At 63.6% G+C, this 24,664-nt stretch overlaps 1 protein-coding gene across 2 annotated transcripts in view; it reads left to right on the forward strand.

Annotated features, from left to right (window-relative positions):
• The first annotated feature begins 9,740 nt into the window (after positions 1–9,740).
• TSPAN32 (tetraspanin 32) overlaps positions 9,741–24,664 on the forward strand; it is a 15,600-nt gene continuing 676 nt past the window's right edge. The window contains exons 1-9 of one of the 2 annotated variants that reach the window (XM_060160925.1): positions 9,741–9,806; positions 10,502–10,616; positions 11,433–11,530; positions 15,022–15,096; positions 20,758–20,859; positions 21,364–21,450; positions 22,943–23,026; positions 23,309–23,379; positions 23,897–24,664. The exon at positions 23,897–24,664 is cut by the window's right edge and continues 676 nt beyond it. In XM_060160925.1, the coding sequence (XP_060016908.1) occupies positions 9,741–9,806; positions 10,502–10,616; positions 11,433–11,530; positions 15,022–15,096; positions 20,758–20,859; positions 21,364–21,450; positions 22,943–23,026; positions 23,309–23,379; positions 23,897–24,188 (990 nt within the window). In that variant the 3' untranslated portion in view covers positions 24,189–24,664. Of the gene's footprint in view, positions 9,807–10,501; positions 10,617–11,432; positions 11,531–15,021; positions 15,097–20,757; positions 20,860–21,363; positions 21,451–22,282; positions 23,027–23,308; positions 23,380–23,896 lie in introns of those variants that run through there. The other variant, XM_060160924.1, reaches the window with a different exon arrangement.

Here is a 24,664-nt window from a genome sequence, read left to right on the forward strand (position 1 = left end):
GTTAATTTGGGGAGGTTTGACGTCTTTGTCATATTAAGGCATTCCTGCATGAAAAGTCTGTCTGCGCTCCCAATGACCTCCACCAGGGTCCTTATTTGAGTCTAGAATGTATCACAAGGAGACCTGGCATATTTCTGCTCCACAAACTCCTGGATGCTCTCAGTTTTGTTACGGTTATGTGTGGTGTCTTGTATGTTGTATTTTCTCGTTGGTGATTGCAGGGATGGAGAGAAGATACTCGGTCTCTCCCACTTTCTTATCTCTTACAGATCTCCCAGGATTTATTTATCTACTGTTTGAGAGCTTTGTTGGCAAAGTGGATGTTACTGTGGCAAATATTGTAAATATTCTGAAGCTTAGTGCCTCTGAAAGTGTTTTTATTCTGCCTTCACATTTAAATAATAATGATACCCTGGAAAGTCCACTGTGCAAAGTTATTCATCCTCTGTGCTTTCTGAATGTAACTTTTTCTCCTTGTATCCAGCGCTGCCCTTGAGAAGAATGATGTGACTCTCATCCTTTCAGGCAGTCTGTGGGTTACTCTGGAACATTCTAGAACTTTGGTCTTTGTAAGTGGCACGATGACGGGTCCGGTTTCTTCCTTTTCTGTCCTGTTTGGCCCCTGAGCAATTTTTCTCATGCTTCTTTCCTTCTGAGGTACTTAATTTGGTTACTTTTTCAAATATTTCCTCCTGTTTCTCTTTCCCTCGGTGACTCCTCTCATGCAATCAATGTATGTACACTGTTCTCCCTACACGCTCAGCGTCCCCTTTCTGTTTTCTATCCCATTATTCTTCCTTATTCCATTATTCTTCAGAACCGTTCTGAATTCCTCCACCTGCCATTCCATTTCACAGCATCATAGTAAATGATTTATGTTGGCGCAAACCACCAAACGATGCTGAAACAGTGAGTAAGTTTGAGGAGCACCAGGATATTTACACAGTTTCAAGGTTCCTCCCCACAAAATATAAATGACAGAGGGCAAAATATTAACCTTACCCTGTAACTGCAAACCTGCCGCTACGACGTCAAGCAAATGTTCAAAGTTAACATCTCCAGGTTGTCTCTCTTGGCCACGATGGAGCAACCAGGACCACACTGACCTACTGTCAGCGCCCAGAGAACAGGACACAGCACGTGGCACAGTGGTGTTCAAACACAGACAACAGGGAGTGAAGCATCCGTGAAAGAAGGGAAACAACCCAGGGGAACCCCGTGACTCTCCAGCTGAGCCCAAGGTCTCATGAACTTGGGGGAGCAGAGATCAGAGTTCAGGGAGGCTGAGGCAAGTAGAATTTGCGGGCAGATCCGTGGAGGGAGGGAAGGAGAGAGACAGAGAGAGACACATCGCAGACACACACGCACAGGCACACACTGGGGGACCACGGCCTTTGGTGTTCCCGGCAGAGCAGATCCGTCCCTCCCTCCAGGTCCTAGGGATTGATTCTGGGTGTCCCCATCTAGCGGCCAATTCTGACGCTGCAACGGTCACTCCACCTCTCTCTGGAAAGGAGAGTGGGTGGGGCGGGCAGGACCGGTGAGTCCAGCTGACAGATGTTGCAGTCAGATGAGCAAGGTCGTAGGCTGACGGCCATGAAGGAGAGAAGCACAGTCGTATGAAATATTCTGGACGCTCTGCGAAGAAGCCAGACACAAAAGGACACGTCCTGTACGATTCATCAGATATGTCGGATGCCACATGAGAGGACCAAATCCCAGGAAGTCCCTGGAGGAGTCACACCCATAGACGGAAGGTGGGACAGTGGGGACCCGGGGCTGGGGGAGGGCGAGGGGCGTGAGTGTTTCATGCGGACAGAGCTTCAGTTTGGGAAGATGAGAAAGTTCTGGAGGCGGACGGTGGTGATGGTTGCACGACAATGTGAGTGCACTTAATGCCGCTGAACTGTGCACTTAGGGTTATGACAGTAAATTTTATGTTGCGTGTGTGGTACCACAATCTTAAAAAGGAAGAAGGCCTGGCACGTGGCTCTCATGGACGGGGGAGGGGGAGTCACAGCTGATTCAGGGTTTCTGCCCGGGGTGGGGCAGAAGGCTGGCCACAGGGGTGGGGGGAGGACTCAGGGGAAGGCGCGGGCTCCCTCTTGGACACGTGGAGTTTGGGATGTCTGAGAAGTATCCACACAGAAACGGGAGGCGGGCCGTTGAAATGTCAGCGTGGGACACAAAGGGGGGGGGTGGCTGGAGAGTCCCCTGCGTTCAGAGCCATTTAATCCCCAGGAACTGATGATGCCACCCAGGGAGCCAGAGGGAGAAGAGAAAGGGATGCAGACCCCAGGAACCCCAGGATTTCAGCCAGTGGGAGAGTGGAGAGGTCAGCAGAAGACTGAGAAGGGGCACTGACTTCAGTGCGAGAGACAAGGACTCTGCAGGGTCCGCAGCGCCACGGGCTGCACGGCCCTAAGAGGACACCAGGGAGGACGGAACCATGTCTCTGGGTTTGGGAGCTCAGAGGTCACTGGGGCGGGGGGGCAGCAGCCCGACGGCGGGCTCCCAACCGCATCCTCGCATCGACAGGACCCCGGGACTGATCTGGAATCTGGGTGTGACCCCCTACGACCATGGTGTGGTTAATCAGAGCCCGAGCAGCCCTTGCCTCTGCCGCGAGCTGGGGCTGCCGTCGGGGGGCTGGGCAGCCTGGCCTGGAGCTGAGGGAGGGGACCAACCGGGCCAGAGGGCACGGTGCTCCCTGAGCAAATCCCTGAGCATACGGAGAAAATGATCACACATCCCCTTTCACCTTCCACAGCTCGCACGGGTCACATGACCCAGACCAACCTGGAAGCCAGCAGGGAGGGTAGCTCTGGGAAATTCACTTCCAGTTCAGCTAAGGTGACACCCTGCCAGTCCACCGTGGTGCCCCTCCCCTTGGCATCCCCAGGCAACCCTTCTCTTACAAACTCAGTGTTCCTGAGATGTAACTCACACACCATGAAATTCACTCTTTTAGTTACCAGTCCATGGCTGTCAGCATCTTCGCAGGGTCCTGCAACTACCAGCACCATCTACATACGGCTAGAACTTTGTCACCCCCCCAAAAGGAAACCCTGTCCCTACCAGCAGTCACTCCCCAACCCCCTCCCAGCCCGTGCGGCCAAGACTCCACTTTCTGTTTCTGGATTTTTCATACAAATGAAGTCGTACAAAACCCCATGCACCTTTTTTGCTTCTTCTTAACTTCCAAATAAAGAAAAAGTAAAATCTTGCTTCTGCCTATCGAGGTGTGACTATATGTGTACAACCAAAAGCATGCTCCCTCCCCCCCAGGGAGAGGAGGTCCCTTTATCCACCCTGGGGTGGTGTCCTCTCCTCTTCCAGCCAAGTCACATTCCCACCCTGACATCCCAGGATCCACCTGCTGGGGCAGATGACGGGCCATAAACCGTGGTCACATCCCCCAAGCTCTGCGGCTGGTCACGCGGCTGCAGCTGGCCGCTATAGCCACCTTCCCCCACGGCCCCCTCCCCATCCCCTTTGCCTCCACAGGCACCTTGGACGGTGGCTCCTTGCCTCGTGGGCCAGTTCAGGCCTCTTTCCTGAGGGGTCTGGGCCAATGGCTGTAACCCTCCATTGATTCCCATCACGGGACCAGAACCTCATGCTGCAGGGGACTGTGGGCTTTCCAGACGGGTTCTGCCTCATCACCACCGTGCAGTAACCACAGGTTCCCACCCGAAGGGACAGGTCACTCCAGCCGTACGGTCACCCCTCTTTGCCTGTCGATCGTCTGGCACGAGGACCCCAAGGTGGCCGGGGTTAATGGACTCCTCGCGTGTCCCTGGTGGGAACCCTCCTCCCTCGGGAGCTCGAGCGTCTAGACCAAGAAGAGCTAGAATTGGGGGCAAAGACGGCACTGGGGGCGTGTCATCAGGGTAAGAGAGGTCATTGCCGTCTCTCCCTCGAGAGTCCCAGAACCACACGGTGTTGCCGCCCAGCAGGCGCCGTCGCGCCGTCCCGTCAGGCCAGCTGCCTCAGGGCGACAGGGCCCACTGCCCCCAGCCCCCCACCGGCTGGGAAATGGGCTCCTTCGCTGGAAGAAACATTCCGGGAGACCCATGATGGTGGGTCAGGCATCCCACTGGGCACAGGTCGGGTGTCAGCAGACGCGTGTGGACAGGAGAGAGGATCTATACTCAGAGCATCTCTTCTAGGGAAGCCAAGCGGTGCCCCTCCCAAAGTGGAAGCAGCCTGCCTCACCCTCGCCCCCGGGATGCTGGTGCGGCCCCTGGACCACGTTTGGCTCTCAGTGTCGGTCTCTCATCCCCAGCTCGCGGACGGCCCTGGGGAGTGGAGTCTGCGTGCTGAGCCCACCCATCACCTCCATCGCCGTGGCCACAGCGAGGCTTTTGGGCAGAGATGGAGATGAGGGCGGAGGCTGGCTGAGGTCCACAGAAGGGCCGGCGGTCTGCCTGGTAAGTGAGAGTCTCCCCGGCCGCGGGGGCAGCTCAGCGTTCACACAGGCCCCAAACGCCTCCACGCTCTGTGCCCTGTGGGGAAGTCTAACCACACCCCTCTTTCCCAGACCTCCTGCCGTCAGTTTTCCAATCGTGCCCCTTCTGAGTCCCTGACCATCTAGCCAAACTGTTAGCAGCTATGATCGGTGTAGACCTGTAACTCCGACCTATCCTTCCCGGCAAAATCAAACGAGGAGGCGCTGTTGGAATTCCTGGCCCAGCGGGTGCACTTCCCCTCACCCCTGTCCTCAGCGGGCTTGGAGCTCCGGGCCTTCCGCCTTCGGGTGATGCCCCTACGTGGCTCAGAACCACGGGAAAGCCAGGCCCAGGCTTTTCCTTCCTCGATCACCGGGTCACAGGGAAGATCCCATGAAGCCAGAGGCGACACAAGGGGGGTGGGCACAACAGGCTTTCCCGCCACTTCTTCACGTGGCCTACTCGTGCCCTCAGAACCTGCTCTGAGCCCTTACTGTAAGCACCCCTTCTCTGACGGTGGCATACAGCTGCGCATGCCCAACTTCACGGCGTAGAAGCGTGTAAGCCCAGCCGCACGGTCTGGCCTGGTCTCCTTGGTGGGTCAGATGACACCCATTCCTGATGGACAATTCAGGTCTCATGGTAGCTTGGTGGCCTGTGGTCACACGTTCAGTCTCCACTGAGGCCCAGAAGCAAAAGCCAGGATCTGTTTCTCCAAAGGAGAGGTATATCCTCAGAGGATGGTGGGGCTTTGCTCCAATCCTAAGGGCGCTGGGCTGTGATCTACCTGCAGGAGCTGCTGATGGCTCCGAAGAGCGTCCTCATCTGCCACAGACCCCTCAAGCTCCCTGGATCTGCTGGTTATACGTATAAGGCCCTCGGGTACCTCGCCTGGCACAGCAGCCTGCATCTGCTGCGGAGGCTTCTCTCGCTCCGAGCCACACTCAACACAGACAGCTTTCCGGGGCATTCGATGAACGGGTCTCATGTCTGCGCGGCCTCCAGAGCCCGCAGAGGTCCACGGGGCAGCACGCGTCCTCTTAAGCAGTAGGAAGGGCCGGATGTGGATCTCGACACGCCCCAGACACGCCCCCGACCACAGGACCCCTCGAGCGGCACCAAGCTAGCAGGTGCCCAGTTCTGTGGGATTGGTTTCCCATCTCCGCCACGGCCTGTGGTAACACGGAGTCTGAATGATCGCCACTTCCTGCTCACCAGGCCCAACCAGCACGATGTCCTCAAGGCAACGGACCAGCGTGATGTCCTGTGGATGGGAAAGCTGGTCGAGAACACCAGAGCTCACACGGTTGACCAGACATAAGACAACTGGGAAGAGAAACCTCCCTACCCGCCCAGGGCTCAGGAGACGCTGCCCGGGGCGGACATGTCTGGGCGGCGGGGACAATGTCAGAACCAGGGCGAAGGGCAGAGAGGAAGCCAGAGACTGAATTCAGGGTCTCCCCCTGGCCCTGAGCCCCACCTGAGGAGGGTGACCCAGCCGGCAGAGCCCCACACGAAGGGCTGCGGTGTGGTGATGCGCCCACTGGCGGCCCAGGCGCTCCCCCCTGGCTGCGAGGGGCCGTGTCACTGCCCCTGTGAGGCCTGCAGGGTCTCCTCTGATGGAAGAGAAGGGGGGACCCGTCCCTGGCCTCCCTCTGGCCGGCTGTTAGGAAGCAGGGTGGAGGCTGCCACCTCCTAGCCCAGGGGAAGTAGCCTCGCTGTAGGAGGCTACAGCGCCAACACCCCCTCCCGGATCCCCAGAGGTCACCGCCCAGGTAAACTGAGGTGGCCGGCAGAGAGCAGGCTGGAGCAAGGGAGCAAGGGAAGAATGAATGAAGGGTGGATGGGGGAAGGAGCAGGTGGGCAGGAGATCAGGGGGCAGGTGGGCAGGTGGGCAGGTGAGCAGGGGGCAGGTGGGCAGGTGAGCAGGGGGACACGTGGGCAGGTGGGCAGGAGAGCAGGGGGCAGGTGGGTAGGTGGGCAGGTGAGCAGGGTGACAGGTGGGCAGGAAAGCAGGGGGACAGGTGGGCAGGAGAGCAGGGGGACACGTGGGCAGGTGGGCAGGAGAGCAGGGGTACAGGTGGGCAGGTGAGCAGGGGGCCAGGAGGGCAGGTGGTAGGTCGGCAGGGGGCAAGTGAGCAGGGGGACGTGTGGGTAGGTGAGCAGGTGGTAGGTGGGCAGGTGGGCAGGGGGCCAGGTGACATCACTGAGTAAGTGAACATCTTGGAGACAAGCAGTCAATGGAGTGGAGCTCGGGCCAGCATGGGGCCAGGAGTTGACGACCCAGTGAGTGGACGGGCAGAGGCGACACCATACTGCCTGCGCCCCTCTGTGCCGTGACACTGGGGTGGCAGTCAAAGCCATGTTTTTAAATAAAACTCATCTGAGAACGGTTTGGGATTTACAGAAGAGAGCTGCAAAGATAGTACAGCGAGTTCGCCTATACGACCCCACCCACAGCGTCCCCTAATGCCAACGTCTGACATGAGTGTGGACATTTGTCACGATGATTCAGTTCACATGGCTCCATTATTATTGACTGAAGCTCATCCTTTATTCAGGTTTTTTTAGTCTGTACCTGCTTCGCTTTTTCTCTTCTGGGACCCCATCCGGATCGCACACACATCTGCTCATCACATCTCCTTCAGCTCCTCTGGGCTGTGGCAGTTTTGAGGACCTTGACAGTGTGAAGGAGGACTCCCGGGCGTGTAGCAGGACGGCCCTCTGTTGGGGTTTGTCTGGTGTTTGTGCCATGATTGGACTAGGGCTGTGGGTTTGGGCAGCAAGACCACAGGGGTGAAGGGCCCACCCGTCCCATCCCATCAGGGCACACGCCCTCAACACGGCTTGCCTCTGCGATGCTGTCTGCGCTCACCTGGCTGAGGTGTGCTTGTCAGAACCGGAATGGGGACCAGGAGGAGGTGCAGCCACACCTGGCGGCTGGGAGTGAGGGTCCCATCCTTGGCAGCGGGGGATCCACACACATTATTTGGGATTCTTCTGCACGGACGGTTTCTCTTCTGCCCCAGCGGTTTATTCAGTCCTTTACTTGGACCAGCGTGGATTCATGGGTGTTTGCTTAATATCGCGGGTTGTCATCCAATACGTTATTTGCTCTGTTGCTCAAACCATCCCAGCTTTGGCCACTGGGAGCTGTCAGTTGGTTTCCCTGACAAAACAGTTTTCTATTGACCAAGTAATTATTAAATGAGGGCGGAGAAGAGGGAGAAAAAGGAGGTCACTGGCCAGCAACGAACACGACACAAACACACGTGGGTGCACACAAATGCACAGACACACACGTGCACACACGTCTTCCGTGGACACAGAGAAAGGAGGCAGCCTAGGCGGCTCACAGCAGGGCCTGTCCCTCAGCGCAGGGTCCGTGCGGGGTGGGGGTCTGTCCCCTGGCCCAGCTCCTCCGGACGGAAGCTGCTGCTTCAGGCCCCCTTTGGACAGCTCTGCCCTCACGAGGGGCTGGCCACCCCAGATGCCAGAGGGGATGGGCGAGTGGCTGAGGGTCAGGCAGCCGGGCAGGGCCCGCGGCTTCCCCTGCAGATGCCCCTCCTCTCGCAGACAGGCTGTCGAAGTGGGAAGGTGAGGTTCAGCCACGGAAAGGGGTTCCCTGGGGCAAGTGTGGGTGGTGCCCGACATAGGCCAGGCTCCCTGCCAAGCCGGTGGGCACGGGGCAAGGGGGCCACGGTCGGGGGCCGCGGTCAGAAGCCTGGTCTTTAGGGGATCTGACCCAGGTTCAGTCCCCACCAGGCCAGTCATCAAGGAAGCTTCATTTCCTGCCCACAGAGGGGCGTGGTGCCGCTTTGGGAAAACACAGCGAGGTCATCTGTGCCAGGTGCCTGGCGCAGGGTAGGTGCCCCCCAGGGCTAGGTCAGGAAGCCAGGCCCGGCCCTGCTCCAGAAGATTTGCCCCAAAGTCAGAGAAAGGTAATGCCAGAGGTGAGGCAAGCACAGTGACCTGGGGCTCATCTCTGCTGCAGGGCGGGTCCAGGTGGCCAGCTCCCCAGCCCACGGCCCTGCTGCCCCTGGATCCCGGACTCTCACTCTCGCTGCGCCCCCTTGGGCCACACCTGGGCTCCACCGGAGCGACCCACGTGTGGTGACATCGGGGACCCCTCCTGCCCCTGCAGACGCAGGGCAGGGATTCCTGGGGGCCAGGGGGCACACGGGGGGCACTGGGATAGATGAGGGGTCCTGGCTGGCCCCTGCTCTGGGCAAGGAGGTGGCGGAGCTGACAGCCAGCCCAGAGCCCCATTCTGCTGGTTTCTAGAAGGCCAACCAGCCACGCCCACGGCTATCTGGGGCACTCCTCCTCCCCGGCTGAGGTCCCCCAGGGTCCAGAGGACCTACATTACGAGACACTGAACGGGGGCCACTCCCGCACGAGAGGTGAGCCGTGCACAGGTGGCCAGCCCTGGAGGACCACAGCAGGGGCCCTAGCGGTTCCAGCTGGCCCAGGCGGGACCCAGTGAGCGCCTTCACCACGCGTCCCCTCCGGGCCCACATTGGGCCCAGCAGCCCAGTTAGCACAGCCCCATGTTCATTCGGGTTTGCAGCCGTGCCCCATCCCCGGGTTCACGTGGTTTAGTTTGATTACAGATTCGGGTTTTGACAAAGCCTCGGTGTGGGTACCGGTGAGGGCCCAGCACCCCCCAACCCCCCAACGCGCCCTCCAGGTGGCTCGGCCCTAAATTACTCATTTGTGCCGCTGAGGCATCAAAAACCAAGTTGCTTTTTCAAAACTTTTGATGTCACAGAGCATTTCAAAAGATGTTTCGTAAGACAGCGCTTCAGTAAGGACGTCCGGATCAGACCTTCTCTCCCCAAGTCCCCCAGGCAGGACTTAACGGGAGGTCCAGCCTCTGCGCGCACACTCCAGAGACAGGACGCTCTGTCGCCCCCGCGCATGTGCCCTCTCCCACCTGCCCACCTCCACCCAGGGTCCTCTGCAGCCACGCCAGGAGCACCTTTGGGAGAGGTCTTGTTTATCTGCAAGCATCCTGGGGTCTTGGGCCAGGGGCGGGGGCAGCAGGGGGGCAGAAGCTGGCCTCGCCACCCCTCGCCTTCCTGCCTGCCCTTCCTCTGGGGTCCCCGGAGGCTCAGCTCCCGGTGTGCTGGCAAACAGACAGACGGGCGACCAACGTAACCCAGCTCCTGGGCGGGCAGCTGTGGTCTGAGGCCCCCGCCCAGTTGGAAACCACAGTGGGAGGGGAGGGGAAGGAAGAGAAGGGCAGGGGAGAGCAGAGGAGAGGAGAGGAGAGCAGAGGAGACCTCCATGGGGCCTTGGAGTCGAGTCAGGGTGGCCAAATGCCAGATGCTTGTCACCAGCCTCTTTGTCTTGGTAACAGGCAGGCTGGGCAGGGGCAGGAGGCGGTGGGGCGGGGGGGGGGGGGTGTGCTGAGCCGTGTTCCCTGACCTCTGGAACTGCGGTCCCCACCCCGACCACACCAGCCCTGCCGCCCCGGCGGACATGCACCTGGGGCTCTGGTGGCGGACTCCTGGCAGCAGAAGGATGCCCCGTGAGCAGTGCCTGTCCTGCTCCTGGGCGGCACGGGCCCTAGAGAAGGCCTGAGGGCCTTGGTGGGCTGGCGAACTGGGCTCAGAGGGGCTTTCCCTGGGGGAGCGGGGCGGGGGCCGGCCTCCCGCTCTGGAAGGTGCTCTCGTGGCGGGGGGAGAGAGGCAGGCTGAGAAGGGCTGGGTGGGTCCGTTCCCTGCTCCGCTAATGGAATGATGCAAGTTCCAGGCCCTTGGAGAAGATGGACCGCGGGTGTGCGTGTTGCAGGGGAGGGGGGATGTGAGTGTGAGTGTGTGTGCTGGGGTGTCTTGTGTGAGTGTGAGTGTGTCTGTGTGTGCGGGGCGGGTGTCTGTGTCGGGGAGTGTCTGGGGCAAAGGTCTCCCTGAGACCACCCCCAGAAACGCCCAGGGGCCCCGCAGCCGATCCTGTCTCCTGTGAGACCCGGAAGCTGGAGGGAGGCTGGCAGGGGGACGGGTCAGTGCCCAGCCCTGCCCCACACGCTGGGTCTACCCCACCCCCAGCTGCTGGGCCTCGCTATGGCCACCACGGCAGTGCTCACGTACTTCGGGCCTCACTTTGCTGTCATCGGGCACGCATCCTCAGAGAGGACCCCCTATGAAGCTTTGCACCTCTGGGGTAAGTGAGGCTCTGGGCGGGGCAGTCACTATTGGGGAGGGGGCTTCAGGAGCAAAGGTGGCTGGGGAGGAGCCCCAGGCTGGCGTGAGGTCTCCCGAGCAGAGCCGGGCTGGGGCAGGCAGTGGGGTCAGAGGCAGAAAGGGACACCTGGAAGTCCCAGCTCCACTGGGCAGAGCCTGGGGTCTGCCCAGGTCTGCCGCCCTGGGACCCCGGGGACAGCGTGGACGTGTCGGGTGGTATCCGGACCCTGCCCTCTGTGTCCAGGAAGGGGTGCTCACCCGTGATGAGGCCTTGAGCATCAGAGATGGCGTCCTGTCCCCCCTACCCTGCCCCCGGGGGGCTTGGCCTCCGGAGAGAGCACACTGGAGGCCAAGGAGGGCGGCTGTGGGGGAAGCCGAGGCTCAGGGGGTTGGGGCTGGTGGGACCCACCCCAGGCCTCCTGGTGGCCGCAGGCCTCATGTTTTTACCCTGAGCCCTGAACTCCAGACTCCCTAGAGCAGGAAGCCTGGGGCCGGGCCTGGACTGATAAGATTACAGCCACCTGTCAGTAGGGCCTGGGGGCAGGGATGTGGGCTCTAAGATAGCCCCCGGGGATGGGGGGACAGGGGGGACAGGAAGCTAGGAGGGAGGGCGGGGCCGGCATGGAGGCGGATGGGTGGTGGGAGGTACACTCCTGCCTGACCAGACAAGGCCCATTCAGAGCTCCCCGAAGTTCAGCACCCCAAGTTGACTCTCAGGTTGGATTTCAGACCTTGGCTCTGTGCACACGGGACCCCTGCCCTGGGCACGCTGACCCCCGTCTCTCTCCACCCTCAGCCTTCTCCACAGGAATCACCCTGGCCGCGCTCCTGACCCTGGGGGCTGTGCTGAGTGCCACAGCCACTATGAGGGAGGCCGGGGGCCTCATGGCTGCGGTGAGTTCTCTGCGTCCCCAGCTCCCCCAGACGGGATCTGGCGGGGCTGTGGGCCCACGGAGCCTGCCTCTCCCCTGTGTCCCGACAGAAACTGAGGCTCCAGGGATGTGGGCCAGCCAGGACCCCTCCACCCGGGACCGCCAAGCCCCCTCCACCCGGGACCGCCAGGGCCCCTCCACCCGGGACAGCCAGGGCCTCTCCACCTGGGACCGCCAAGCCCCCTCCACCCGGGACAGCCAGGGCCCCTCCACCCGGGACCGCCAGGGCCCCTCCACCAGGTGCCTATCTCACCCCCATCGTCCATGGGGGCCTTGAAAGGCAGAGCGACCCTCCCAGGCCTGGGCACTGTTTCAAAGGCCCAGGGAGGGCCTGGTTCTGTGACACTGGAATCGCTGCATATGTGGTTTGGGTGAATTCCATCCCCTTACCAGGAGGCCAGGCCCAGTCGATCACCTGTAGGCCAGGACTGGGCAGTGGCCCCGAGGCGGCCTGCAGTCAGGCTCCTCCTCTGCAGCCCCAGCTGTGGGGTCTCCCCACCCCTCGAGGTCCCACAAGCCTCTGACCTCGCCCCACAGCGGTGGCCCTGTGTTGCCCCCATACCTGTTCCTCCACGTGGCCCTATCTTGGTCCACCTGCCAGCCCCGTCTCCCCAGGGACCACGGGCCTGCCCGCTCTGGGCTCAAGCCCCTCCTCTCACCTGAACTGGGGCCTCAGCTCCTGGCTGCTGCCCTGTGCTGTCACCTGATGCACACCACCCCGCAGAGCCTTCTCAGGCTCCCCGAGGCGCGTGAGACCAAGTCCAGCCTCCCTGTGCCTCCACGGGTCCCTATGGCCTCCCGCTTTCCTGCCCCCGGCCCTCTGCTCCGGCAAACCCACCCCTCCCCTGGGAGTGGTTTGTGGGGCTGACAACCCCTGGGAGCTCAGGCCGGGGCTATGTTTCCCCGGGTGGCCTCTGAGGCCGGCAACCCTGGGCTCCCTGAGGGCAGCCCTCTGGGTCCCCAGGGCTGGCAGGGCTCTCGGCCCAGCCTGTGTCAGCAAATGCTGGTTGAATGACTCCTGGGTTGTAAACATCTCCAAGGGCAGGAACAGAGTCACCTCCTGGAGTCGGGCCCCGGCCCTGGGTGTGCTTGGGGAGTAGAGGAGCATCCGGCAGCTCGAGCCCTAACCAGGACCCCGCAGGAGCGTGGGCAGGGCAGTGCTGCGTGGGCGCACTAAGACCCGGGCCTGTGCAGTCTGGCTGGGGTATGGGGGGAGGGAAGGAGGCCCCAGTGGCAGCCGACCAGGCAGGTGCACTGTCCTCCCAAAGGGGAGCCCTGAGGCGTGGGGCTTGCCAGAGGGCCTCAGGGCTGGAGGTCAAGGCTGCTGGCGGGGCCAGACCCAGGGGTCCTGGCGAGGGCGGCCCGGAGAGGCCAGCGCCGAGGCTGCAGCGTCGGCCACCAGGGGGCGCCTTGCTGCTGGGCTCAGAGCCGAGGCGGGAAGATGCCGAAGGCTCCTGTTTCCAAGGTTCCTGGCTCAATGGTTCTCGGCCCAGCCGGTCACCAGGGCCTTCCCCAGCTCCCGACCGCCCCAGCTCTGCACCCTGACCTGGGGGCAGGGGCCAGGGAGCACCAGGGTCTCTGTTCCGCGTCCCTTCCCGTTACTTGGGTCGGGCCCCACGGCCGCCTGCCTGCTGCACCCCAACCTCCCGCCCTGGGCCCCCAGCCCGGATGGCAAGCCCAGCACGGCCCCGCGGGGTCTGGGAGACCTCACGCCCCTACTGCCCGCTGAGCCACGGCCGTGTGTGTGCATCTCAGTGTGCGTGTCGCGTCTGGCATGTGTCTGGCGTGTCTGGCGTGTGTGAGCCCGCGTGGAGGGCCAGGGGGCGGAGATCTTTCCCACCCGCCGCTCCCCCGCCGCTTCCTGCCCCCCCAGCGCCCTCCCGCACCAGCGTCACACACAGGAAATGAGAGGCTCGCAGGCTCGCAGCAGGGCTGGCAGCAGCGCCGGGGCAGCCATTTTGATTTATGTCTGTGGTTTTGTTTAGAACAGGGAGAAAGGAACCGGTGGGGACTGGGCCCGGCCGCACCAGCGCCTCAGCCCCGCAGAGGGCCTGGGGGGCCCGGCGGGCCCATCGCCGCCCAGGACCCTCCATGCAGGCGGACTGGCGGCGGGAGGGGGTGATGCTCGCTTTCCTGAGGAATGAGCCGGTTCCTGGAAAATGCTGGTCCCCTGAGCTGGCTCTGGGCCTCCAGCCTGCTAGGCAGTGCTGAGCAATGGCTTCCAGATGGGAAAGGCGGCCCTCGGCCAGCCCGGGGGGGAGGGGGGCGGGGAGGAGGGAGAGGGGGGAGGAGGCAGCATCTCCGGGCTGTCCTGAGACTGAGGCCTTGCAGACCCCTGGGCAGGCAGGAGGGAACATGGGGTGAAGGCCGGTGGGCCGCCCACCCCTGAGAAGAGCCGGAGGTCCCTGTGCCTGTGCTGAGTCTGGGCGCTGGCGGGGGGGCCCCCACTCTTAAATGGAGCCTGGTGGGCCCCCACCCCCACCCCTGTGTGGACTGTTTCTTCAACCCCGTCCAGCCCGGGCAGCGTATGTGTCCATCTGCATCCGGGGTGTCCCTCCATTCCATTCCAGGTGCCACCCTGAGTGCGGCCCCTAGGTTGGGAGAGCCTGGCCGCAGCCACGGACAGCCCGGGGTGACTGAGGTGGGGCGGTGACGCCAGGCCTCCGGACCCCCGGGCCGTGTGGTCAGCAGGCGAATTGACTGTCCAAGGGTCCAGAAGGAGCCTCAGCCCGAGACCCGAATCACAGGGTCACCAGCACAAAATGACAAGGCAGACAATGAGTGGGGGGTTGTCCCCAAGGCAGCACGTGGGCCAGGGTTCCTGGTCTGGGATGACCCTCTGAAACGACCCACGAAAGAGCTTTGGGGGCACATGTGCATTTTGCGGGGAGGGGCCGTAAAGTTCATCGGCTTCAGAACCCCCCTGAGAGACGCGCCGCCAAAGCCCTGGGGCCCAGGGGTGTCCTCCTGGCCACGCTCTCGCCGAGCCGAACGCCGGCTCGGAACCCCGGGAGGCATGTTTCAGAGAACAAAAGCAAAGCGGCGGCCCCTCCTCCAAAGGCCCTCCCTGTTCAGGGGGGCCGGCAGCCCCTGAGCCACCCCTCCTGCCCAGGCTTAAAAGGGGTTCGTTTCTTCTCCGGGATCCGAATCTCAGGCTCGGGAAGGCCCTGCCTGGCCCTTCCGGGGTCAGTGCCCTTCCCGGCAGCAGCCGCAGAGGGCAGGGGTCTCCCTCATCCCAGGTGCTGCCTGCCTGCGTCCCTGGGGCGGGGGCTGTGGCACTGCCATTAAGGCCCCTCACGGGAGCTAAAACCAGCAATAGGGGGTCTCCCGAGAAGGGCCAAAAGGAGGGATGGAGACCAGTGTGCCCACCGCCCAAGGCCTCCCACTTGGGCAGTTGGGAGCCGCCAGGCTGCCACCGTGGCGCCCGGACTCACGGCCCCTCCTCTGCCCCAGGCCTTCCTGTGCTTCGCCCTGGTGTTCTGCGCCCTGGTGCAGGTGGCCTTCTGGAGATGCCACAACCCCACGCAGGTGAGCACCCCGGCCCGCCCCCATCCCGCCGGCGAGGGTCCCTCAGGGATGAGAAAGTGGGTTCCGTGCTTCCTCTCACCTGCCGGTCACCACTGTGGGGACATTCTCTGCCTGGGGGTGAGGTGGGGACGCAGAGACCAGAGGGCCGGTCCTCTCCTGGGCTGGGGCAGCGGATCCCCAGAGAAGGAGGGGAAGCAGGTACAGGCCTTGGACACCCCCTTCTCACTAAGGCCCCCCTGGGCCCAGAAGATGGGACCTGGGGGGTTGGAAGGAGGCCCCCCAGCTGGCCTAAGGGATTGATTAGTGGGGGTCGGTTCCAGAAAATGCACTGGGGGCTGCTCTCCTGACGGGGATCGGGCCAGGCAGGGGGAGGCCTTGTCCGGGCGTGGGCGCTACAGGACAGTGGAGGGGACGGCCAGGCCTCCTCCACAGGACGACAGCGGCCCTGCAGTCCAGGACTCGGGCTGCCTGGAGGTGGGACCGTTCACGTGACCCTACTCCTTCCATTTTCACTCTGGGCTTTTCCCAGGGACGTGCCTGTCGTTGGTGACCGTGGTAATGGTGGGTGTGGGTCCCCATAGCAGGGGGCTCCTTTGTTTCTTCCTTCCTTCATCCGTTCATCCGTCCCTCTGTCCTCTGGGTGCCGCTGGTTCAGCGGGGCTCCGGGGCGGCTCAGGGCTGGGAGGCAGGGATGCCCCAGCTCTGGGGTAACACGGTCACGCAGGGCCCCGGCCCCCAGAGAGCAGGGCTCGAAGACTGCAGGCCACGGGTCTAGGGTGGGCGCTGACCCCGGGGAGCAGGGCAGGACCACAGCTTGGGAGGGACTGCTCCCAAGGGACACAGGGGGCTGGGGCAGCCTGGCCCTGCAGAAATTCTGTCTGAACTCTGGGTCCTGAGACGGAGCTGAGAGCCTGCCTGGGAAATGGGGCTGGCCAAGTTCATGAGCAGAGCTGACCCCTCCCAGACCAGGGCTGGGGGTCAAGGCCAGACCCCCTCTGGCCGGGCAGAGGAAATGGGTGCCCAAGAGGCTCAGGGAGAGGGGCAGCGACCCCAGACGGGCTCACATGTAGGGCCCGGGGACTAGTGGGGGCCAGGAGGGTCCACAGTTGGCCAGTACCAGGCCAGGGCACAGAGCGAGGCCGGCCAACACCACTGCCCTCCAGCACCCTGTGCCCACGGCCCCCCGACAGGATCAGACTTCTCGCCCCAGCTGAGCTGCGAGCCTGCAGGGCAGCCCCCGGGCGCCCTTCCCAAAGGGCCCTCTCCCCACCTCCACCCCCACCCTCACCCCCCGTCTGCTTCTCAGCATCTGTCCCAGGCCTCAGGCCCCTGCTCCTCCCCGGCTGAGAGGTGCCGGAGAGCAGCCTCCCCCCGTCCGCAGCAATGCACACAACCCAGGCAGCAGAACTCGCCCCAGCCTTCACCTGTGAGAGCCCAGCCCCAGGCAAGACCCCGAGGCAGCCCCCGAAGGAGCTGCGGGGCCAGCGGGTAGGGCCCCAGAGAGGGACGGGAGAGTCCAGCCCCACGGGCCCCATCCGGCTGGACTCTCTGAGACCCTGATCAATCCTTTCTCCTCTCACTGGGACTCAGTTTCCCCATGCACTCTGTAAGGACCAGGGAAACCAAAGCCAGTCCAGCTGGAGTATACCCGGTTTCTGGGCAAAACCCTGTTCCAGCAGGTGACCAGCAATGATTTTTTGCCTGTGTATCAGGAGTCCCAGCGGCCCCGACCCCCCTGTTGCCCAGGCGCCCCCCCCCCCCAGATGTTCACGCAAGATGCAGCCAGGTAGGAGGCTGAGCTCGTGCTGTGTGCTTTTAGGTGTGTGATTACCCACTCTGGTCTTACGTGCAGTAATGGGCCTAGTTTCTCCCCGCTGCCCTCTGCCTGCCCCGTGCTCCTTGGAGTTGATGAGGCCGTCACCAGACCTTCCAGGGTGGTGGCCATTCCCTTGGTGTGCAGATGGAGGGACTCAGCCCCACGGGGGTGGAGGGGAGGGCAAGATCGCCCTGGCAGAGGCCGGGCAGGAGGGGTCCACCATCCAGGGCTCTTCGCCCTGACTCAATGCCTTTTTACCCTTCCCTGCCCAAGGGTCACCCCAAACTGTTCACCATCACCTTGGCATCATCTGGGGTCACCCAGATGGAATGCCAGATGGAGAAAGGGCGTTTCCTCTGGCTCTGGAGGGGTCGGAGCCTGGCAAGGCAGCCTCAGCTCTCAGTGACCAGGGAGCGCTGGGCCCGGCTGGTGTTTTGGCCTCACAGTTCCCATCCACCGAGAAGCCCGGGCGAGGTCTGGGTCACCGCGTGGGTGGTCCCGGCCAAGACAGCTGCCAGGGTGCCCTGGGCCCCCGCTGCAGCTCTCCTGGGGGGCGGCTGCAGCCCATCCTTTCTGCCCTGACACTGTTTACAGCTCTGAGCCCAGGATTTGCACTTCTGCAGGGGAGGGGCCGTGCAGGGGCCGCAGGCCATAGCCTGCCTGGGGTCCCCGCTCCGGGAAGGGGAGGGGGCAAAAGCGGATGTCTCCCAGCTGGCCTCTTCCGTGTCCCAGCCCCTGCCGCCATCCCCGACAGAAATCTTCCTGTCTGGTCCGCACTCCAGCTGGCCTTCAGGGTCCAGCTCTCGGGGTCCTGCCTGACCCCAGTCGGGGCTGGGGCTTCCTCCGTGTCCGGGCCCATGTGGGCCCACAGGAGGCCGGGATGGGGCAGCTCTGGCTTCAAAGTCTGGGGTCAGCCTCTCACCCGGTGCCCTTGGGATCAGCTAGCCTTCCTGGGCCTCGGTGTCCTCATCTGTAAAAGGGGCATGAGAACCCCGATGAGGGGGCTGCTGAGTGGTGGGAATGAACCAGTGGGACCCACCTGCACCCCCTGAGCCCAGGTCTGTCCTCCATCACTGGGGCCAGTGCAGAGCTGGGCACTGGCCAGGGCACGGGCCCCGAGCAGCAGGGGCAGGAAAAGCCACCCATCCTGTGCCCCCCAACCCCGGGAACCTGGGCAGGTGCCTTGGCATCAGGGCCAACCTGGGCCAGACAGATCCCAGCCCCGCTCCTTCCTTCCACGAGGTCCTCCTGGAGGCCCAGGGAGCAGAGAAGCACAGAGGGCCAAGCTGTTTGCTCCAGGGGATCTGTTCACCCCCATTTCTCCCCCTGTACCTCCCCTGAGTGACCCCCTAAGATATCCTGAAACACAGGGTCGAGATGGGAAACCTGGGGACAAGGAGAGGACAGGGACCGGCCACGACTCCTGGTGGCCCAGAAGCCAGGCCGCAGACCCTGGAGCGGGGGCACCTCCCCGCTTCCCCCTCCACTCACTCCCCCGCACCCTGGGGCGCTCACTCCCTCGGGGCCCTGGTAGGCGCCCTGAAGCCGGGAGGGCCGGCAATGCAGGGACTGGGTGGCCGTGCTGTGAATACAGAGCACGAGGGCTATTAATTATGTTCCTGCGGGAGCCTGAGAGCCACTCTGCCACAGCGCCCTGTCCCCAGACGGGCTGCGGGGCAATGAATTGCCTGGCTCCACTTAATAATTCAGGCACGGATTAAGTACAGCTCTGCCGGGAGCCCCAGAGAAAGGCTGTCTGTCCTCTAGCTCCCAGGTCTGGGCCCCTCCCCCATAGTCCAGCGGCCGGCAGGACCAGCCCTGGGGCACAAGGCCCTGGTCTGCAGACCACCTGCCGCTCCCACGGGCCACCCCCTCTGCAGCTATTCTCCCCCGCCCCCCCGGCCCCCCCCCCGCAGGTTTAGCAGACAATGGGGAGGCAGAGGTCAATGGCAGGGTGGGGGGCCGGGCTGGCAGGGACGCCCCAGGCACCTGGTTTGTATTCAGCGCCCCAGGCACTCCCGTCCTGAGGGTTGCCCCCTGGAGCCCTGGAAGATGGGGCTTAAAGATCGGGGCACCCTGGCAGGGAGCACCCAGGTATCAGGGCCCAAGGGCCTCTGAGACCTCCCAGCCCACCCCCAGTTTTCTCATGGAGAAACACAGCCCCTGAACCTGGTGATGGGGGGGCAGACGGTAGAGCACCACCCAGGCCCCCAGGCCTCGGGAGGGTCAGCCTGGCCCCCTGATGCCAGGCCCGGGGGTCTTGGGCAGGGGCGTGGCTCTGCCAGATCTGCTTCTTCGTCTGAAGGAGAAACTCGCGCCCCATTTCTGGGCTCGTGGGGAGAGACGCGCAGCTCAACCACCAGCGGGTTTGTTCCTCCCGTTCATGTTTCAGTGACAACACCTCCAGAGGGGCCAGGGTCTCCCTGGGCCCTAGTGGGCCTTGGGGGTGGGGATGAAACCCCGAGGGTGGGCTGAGCTGGCCTCCCTGCCCCGGCCTCCTGCACCACCGACCCCGAGCCAGCTCTGCTAGCCCCTCAGTCCTCACCGGGACCCCCTCCCACGAGGACACAGTACAGCCTGGCAGGTCTCCACCCCCATGTCACTCGAGGAAACGAAGGCCAAGAGAGGGCCCCCAGCCAGGTCTCCCGCAGTGGTGGCCAGTCTGGCGCCTGGCCCCCAGCCCAGGACACTGCCCACCTCCCACTGGGTGGGGAACAAAGCAACTGGCTGACTCTGTGGGCAAGGTCTCAGCCGGGAGGGTTAACGAGCCCTGGGAGCGATGTTCAGTGTGGAAATCGGTCTGGTTCCTACTGGACAGCACTGGGCGAGACCGCCCCCCTGCCCACCTGCTCCCAAGTCCTCCAGGCTGGGAGTGGGGAAGCCGCCCTTCCTTTCTGGAGGGTGGGGGTGAGTGGCCAGAGCAGGGTACCCCTGAGCGCCTGTCAGCCTGTCCCCGCTGTCAGCACAGCATGGGGATGGGAAGGGAAGGGAGGCAGGGCGCAGGGTCTCTGAGGTGGGAAAAGAGGCATCAGAGGGCAAGGGAGCTCAGAGGCCTTGCCCATGCCAGAGGCCAGCGAACCCAGTGCAGTCACAGAAGCCTTCCTGGAGGAGGCAAGATTCCAGTTACTCTCTGGTGAAGTCATTTGGCAAGGGGAGGGCATTTCGGTCTGGGGGCAGCACGAGCAAAGGCACAGAAGGGGATGCTTAGCTGGGCAGAGGCAATGAGGTCTGAGTGAGGTGTGAAGGCAGAGCCGGCAGGGCCCCTGTTGCTACCCTGCTTCTCCTTCGTCTGCCCCCAAGGGGCCTCGTCTGCCCCGGGTGCCCTTGGCCAGCTCTGGGTAGCTGCCTGGGCTTTTCAGAACCTACCGATGGTTCTGGGCAAAGACCTGGAGCATCCCTGGGGAGCTGAGCTCCTGGCACGAGGCCACTCCTGGCCGTCTCCCCCCAGGGCCCATCGGGGCTTTCCCTCCCCACTGCCTGTTTCCAGATCAACAGAAGCGGGTGGACACTTCGGCCAGGGCCTCCTCCCACTGTAAGACAAGAGCTGGGGGATGGGTGGCCAAGCTCGGGCCTCTGGTTTATCCTGCAGGACCCCCCAGGGGCAAGAGTGGCATTAACGGCCATTCTTGGGGGGAGGTCCCCACAACTGAAGTATGGGGACCCCTGTGGCCAGCCACCCAGGGGACCCAGTCTCCGCTTCCAGGGAGCTCTGCCCCGTGGAAGGAGAAGGAGGGGGCCAGCGGGACATCACTCAGCACCCGAGGGCCAGGCCCCGCCTTCGGGGGGCTCCATTGGGGGAGGGGCTTCACCGGCACAGGGGCCTTCCCGTGATGCTCTCGGGACAGGTGGAGGACGCTGTGTTGGACGCCTACGATCAGGTGTATGAGCAGGCGGTGAAGAGCTCATCAGGAATCTGGCGGCAGGAGCTGGTGGCCATCCAGGACATGGTGAGTGTGGTGGGGGAGGCCCCCTCCCTGGGCAGCCCTGGACTGGTCAGCCTCCCCAGGTGGGCTGTGATCTAGAAAATGGGCAGAGGTAGCCCCCCAGAGCCAGCCAGCGGCCAGGTGCTGAGCAGAAGGTCCCAGGACACAGGTTATCAGTGCCCCTTGGGGGGAGGGGGAGGGGAAAGAGAGGTCCTGTCCTCCGTCTGCCCTGGAAGGCCAGCTACTTCCAGAATTTGCGGGGCCCAGAGCAGAGTGCAAGACCCCTTGTCCAAAAGTGATGAAGAATTTCAGGATGGTGACGGCACAGCATTCGGTGGGGCCCCAGTGACTGCTGGCCAGGCTGCCCGGAACCCGGCACCCCCTGCAGAGTCAGCAGCCTTGCCCTGAGCCCCGGTCCTGGCCTCTGGGGGGGACGGAGGGGTGCCCTTCGTGCCTCAGTTTCCCCATATGTCCGACAGGGATCCTGGGGTTCTCAGAGCGAACCGCCTCCCTCTTCTCTCCCTGCAGTTTCAGTGCTGTGGTAAGAGCCCCCCCCTCGGCCTCCAGGAGGGCTCGGAGGCTGACCTGTGTCGGGGGCAGGAGGCCGCCAGACAGGTGAGGGGGAAGGGCCTGCAGAGACCCCGGGGGGCTCAGCCCCAGATCAGGGCCACTCCCATGCCTTGACCCTGGGGGCTGCGCTGGGCTGGGGGGACTTGACGGACGCGGGCCCGGGTCCTCTCCAGGCCCCAATCACTCCCTCACCCCTTCACACAGTTCCCAGCTTGGGGGCTCCCCACGGCCAGGCACAGTGTCAGGCACTGAGACCGCCCCCCATTGGAAGCCTCTAGGAGGGCGGGGGCAGGTGGGCAGCTCTGCCTGCGTTGGGCTGGGGGCAGGTGTTCGAGGGCCCCTGAGGCCAGAAGGGCGTTTGCCAGAGGGTCAGCCTAGGCCAGAGTGTGGCCACGAGGGCTTCAGTGACGAGAGACAGAGGCAGGAACGCTATTCTTCAGGATGACGGCGGCCTCCCTCCCCCCACCCCGCCTCCTCAGCTCCCCTCCCCCGCTGTCCGGACGCAAACACCCCTATCTCTGGCAAGAGGCTCCTGGCCACCCTCCAAGAAATGGACAGGAGGATGCGAATGGCTGGAGGCCCAGCCAGGGACGGAGCCAGCACAGCGCCCTGGGCTCTCGCGCTGGGAGGGGCGAGGGCAGAGGAGGGCCCTGCATGCAGGGAAGGGGGTTCGGGAGGCCTGTTCACGCCACCCAGGGAGAGGCCTCAGGTCCCCGTCTGCAAAGTGGGAGCAAAGTCTGGTTTCTTGTGCCTTCTGGGGTGGTGGGGGCCATGGGGAGACTGTAAAGGCCTTGTGGGTGGGGACACCTGGGGGAGGGGCGGGAGGGCAGGGACGTTGTCCTAGATGGTGGTCTGACCCCGGGGCTGCCTTCCAAGAGGAAGTGGGACCACGCTGGGGGACCAGACTCGATCAAGGGAATTCATGGACAGATGGACGGACAGTCAGACACCAAGCCGGCCTCCTTTCCCCCGGCATCCCAGCCTTGACAATCGAACCCTGCATGTCCCACAGCACATCCTTCCCCAGCGTGCCCCCAAATGCCAAGTCCTTCCCCAAAACCACATGCCACCATCAGAGTGGTTCAGAGTTGAGACCGTCACCTCCCGTTTCCTTGGAGACAGAGAGCCTCTGCGGATGCCACGTCCTGGAGGGGCCGTGGAAGTTCAGGATGGAGCCAGGACAGCCTGGGGACACCCTTGCCCCTACCTGTTAGCCTGTGTCCTCTCCTCACCCAGGCTCTGTGTCCCACCCTGGATGGGGTTTGGGGGGTCCCAACACAGGCAGCTCAGGGGACGCCCAGAGGATAGTACCCACTGGACCCCTGGGGGCCCCACAGGCCCCGCAGAGGTGGGCTCCACCCTGCTTGTTTTTGCCTGTTTTCAGTGCCAGTCCCCAGAGCTCGGGGTGGTTTTCCCCGGGATGTGCCGCAGCCCGGCTTTCCATCTCCCTAGCGTTTGTCCTGGGTGGGCGCCACAGCTCCACGCCCTGGGCTGGGAGGGGCGGTCAGGGGGCCCACGCGCGCTGCCCTCTGCGCAGGACTGCCTGCAGGGCATCAGGAACGTCCTGAGGACGCACAGGAACATCGCCTCCACCCTCATCAGCCTCGGCCTCGCCTCCATGGTACCCTCTCACCCCCCGCCCCTCCCCCACCTGCCTGTGCCCCCCCCCCCCACCTCAGACAGAAGGGCAGGGCTGGGCAGCCCCAGGTCAGATCGCGGGTCTTGGGGACCAGCAAGGCTTGCCCTGAGCAGGGAGCCGGGAGGAGCAGGCCTGAGGGGTGACAGGGCCTCCCTGATTCCCTTCCCTAGACGGCTGGGAGCCCTGCACAGCCCAGTGACCTCCTCGGGGGGCGATGAGCCCCTCCCCTGGAGCTGCTGGTGCAGGTGCCTCCACCTCCCCCAGGTGTACGTGATGCCGCTCAGCGCCTTCCTCTGGTTTGCCATCCGCTCGGGCAAATACACCCTGAGCCCACGGTAGGCCCGCCTGCCCCTCCCCACCTCCCCAAAGGGGTCCTACAGCCCTGCAGCTGGAGGCGGGCAGGCAGAGAGCACGCCCCCACCCACCCCACTCCCAAGATCTCTGCCTCTGCCCAGCGAGTGGGACCCCTGGACCACGGGCCAGGCCAATTCTCCAGAGGAGGTGCTTTGGGGGAGGCTGGGCCCACTGAGGGAGGGGCAGCGTGCACTCCACCCTGCAGCCCCATCCTGGCCGAGACCTGGCCTCACAGCTGCCGACTCCACCGACATCGAGAGACGGTGCTTCTGGGGCCCCCGGCCAGGACCGCCCATGAACAGGGAGCAGGGAGGACCCAGTCCCAGCAGCCGAGCAGCGCCCCACCACCCCTCAGCGCTCATAGAGTCCCTGCCTGCCGCCTCCTTCACTCCCTGACTCAGCCACTCCGCCCTGGCCACCTGGGTGCCCTCCCTGCCCAGGCATCCCGCCCGGCCCCTCTGCATCCTCCAACGGCCTCACGGTCCCTCTGCCCCTCAGGGCCCGTGGCTGCCAGCCCCAGGAGCCCCACTTATACAGACGCTGCCAGGAGGGGCCCGCCCCTCATCACCTGTCTGAAGCAGATGCTCTCAGGGGCCGTCGGGGTCCAAGCAGTCGCTCGGGTCACCCTCCGCTGCTCCAGGACACCCACCTGCCTACACACAGGAGCAACAGAGAAGCTCCGGCCTCGGCCCGCACGCGATCCTTCCCAGGAGGGGATGAGCTGTTTTCCTCCACGTGGTGGTGGGATGGGGAGGGAGGGGACCCCACCAGACAAGCAGCCTCCATGTAAGCAGACGGGGGACCGGGGGTCACTTGCAGACTCTGGGAACAGGCTGGGAGGTGAGTGAGGACAGAGGAAGCAGAGGGCAGCTTGGCTGGGCTCTGCTTTGAGTCCCACAGGGTCAAACCCAGGGCTGGGCTGGGCTGGGCTGGGCTGCCCCCGCAGGCTCTGGGCAGGACCCACTCCAGGCTGGGTCAGGCTGTTGCCAGAGTTCGGTTCTGTGCGGCTGTGGGACTGACGTCCCTTCCTTGCCCGCTGTCTGCGGGGCCGCTGTGCTCCCCGAGACCCCTTCCCCTCCATCCTCAAGTCACCATGGCAGGTGGGTTCCTGCTTCTGCTGGGAATTCCTCTGACTCTCCCCAAGGCTGGAGGACAGTCCGCTTTCAAAGGCTCGCGTGTGTAGATGAGGGCCACCCGGGTAAACTCCCTGCCGTACAGAGAAATCACACTTGTGGTGACACTGTGTTCACGGGTTCTGGGGAATGC

This window comes from Lagenorhynchus albirostris, chromosome 9 (genome assembly GCF_949774975.1).
Source record: "Lagenorhynchus albirostris chromosome 9, mLagAlb1.1, whole genome shotgun sequence".
Taxonomy (NCBI): Eukaryota; Metazoa; Chordata; class Mammalia; order Artiodactyla; family Delphinidae; genus Lagenorhynchus; species Lagenorhynchus albirostris.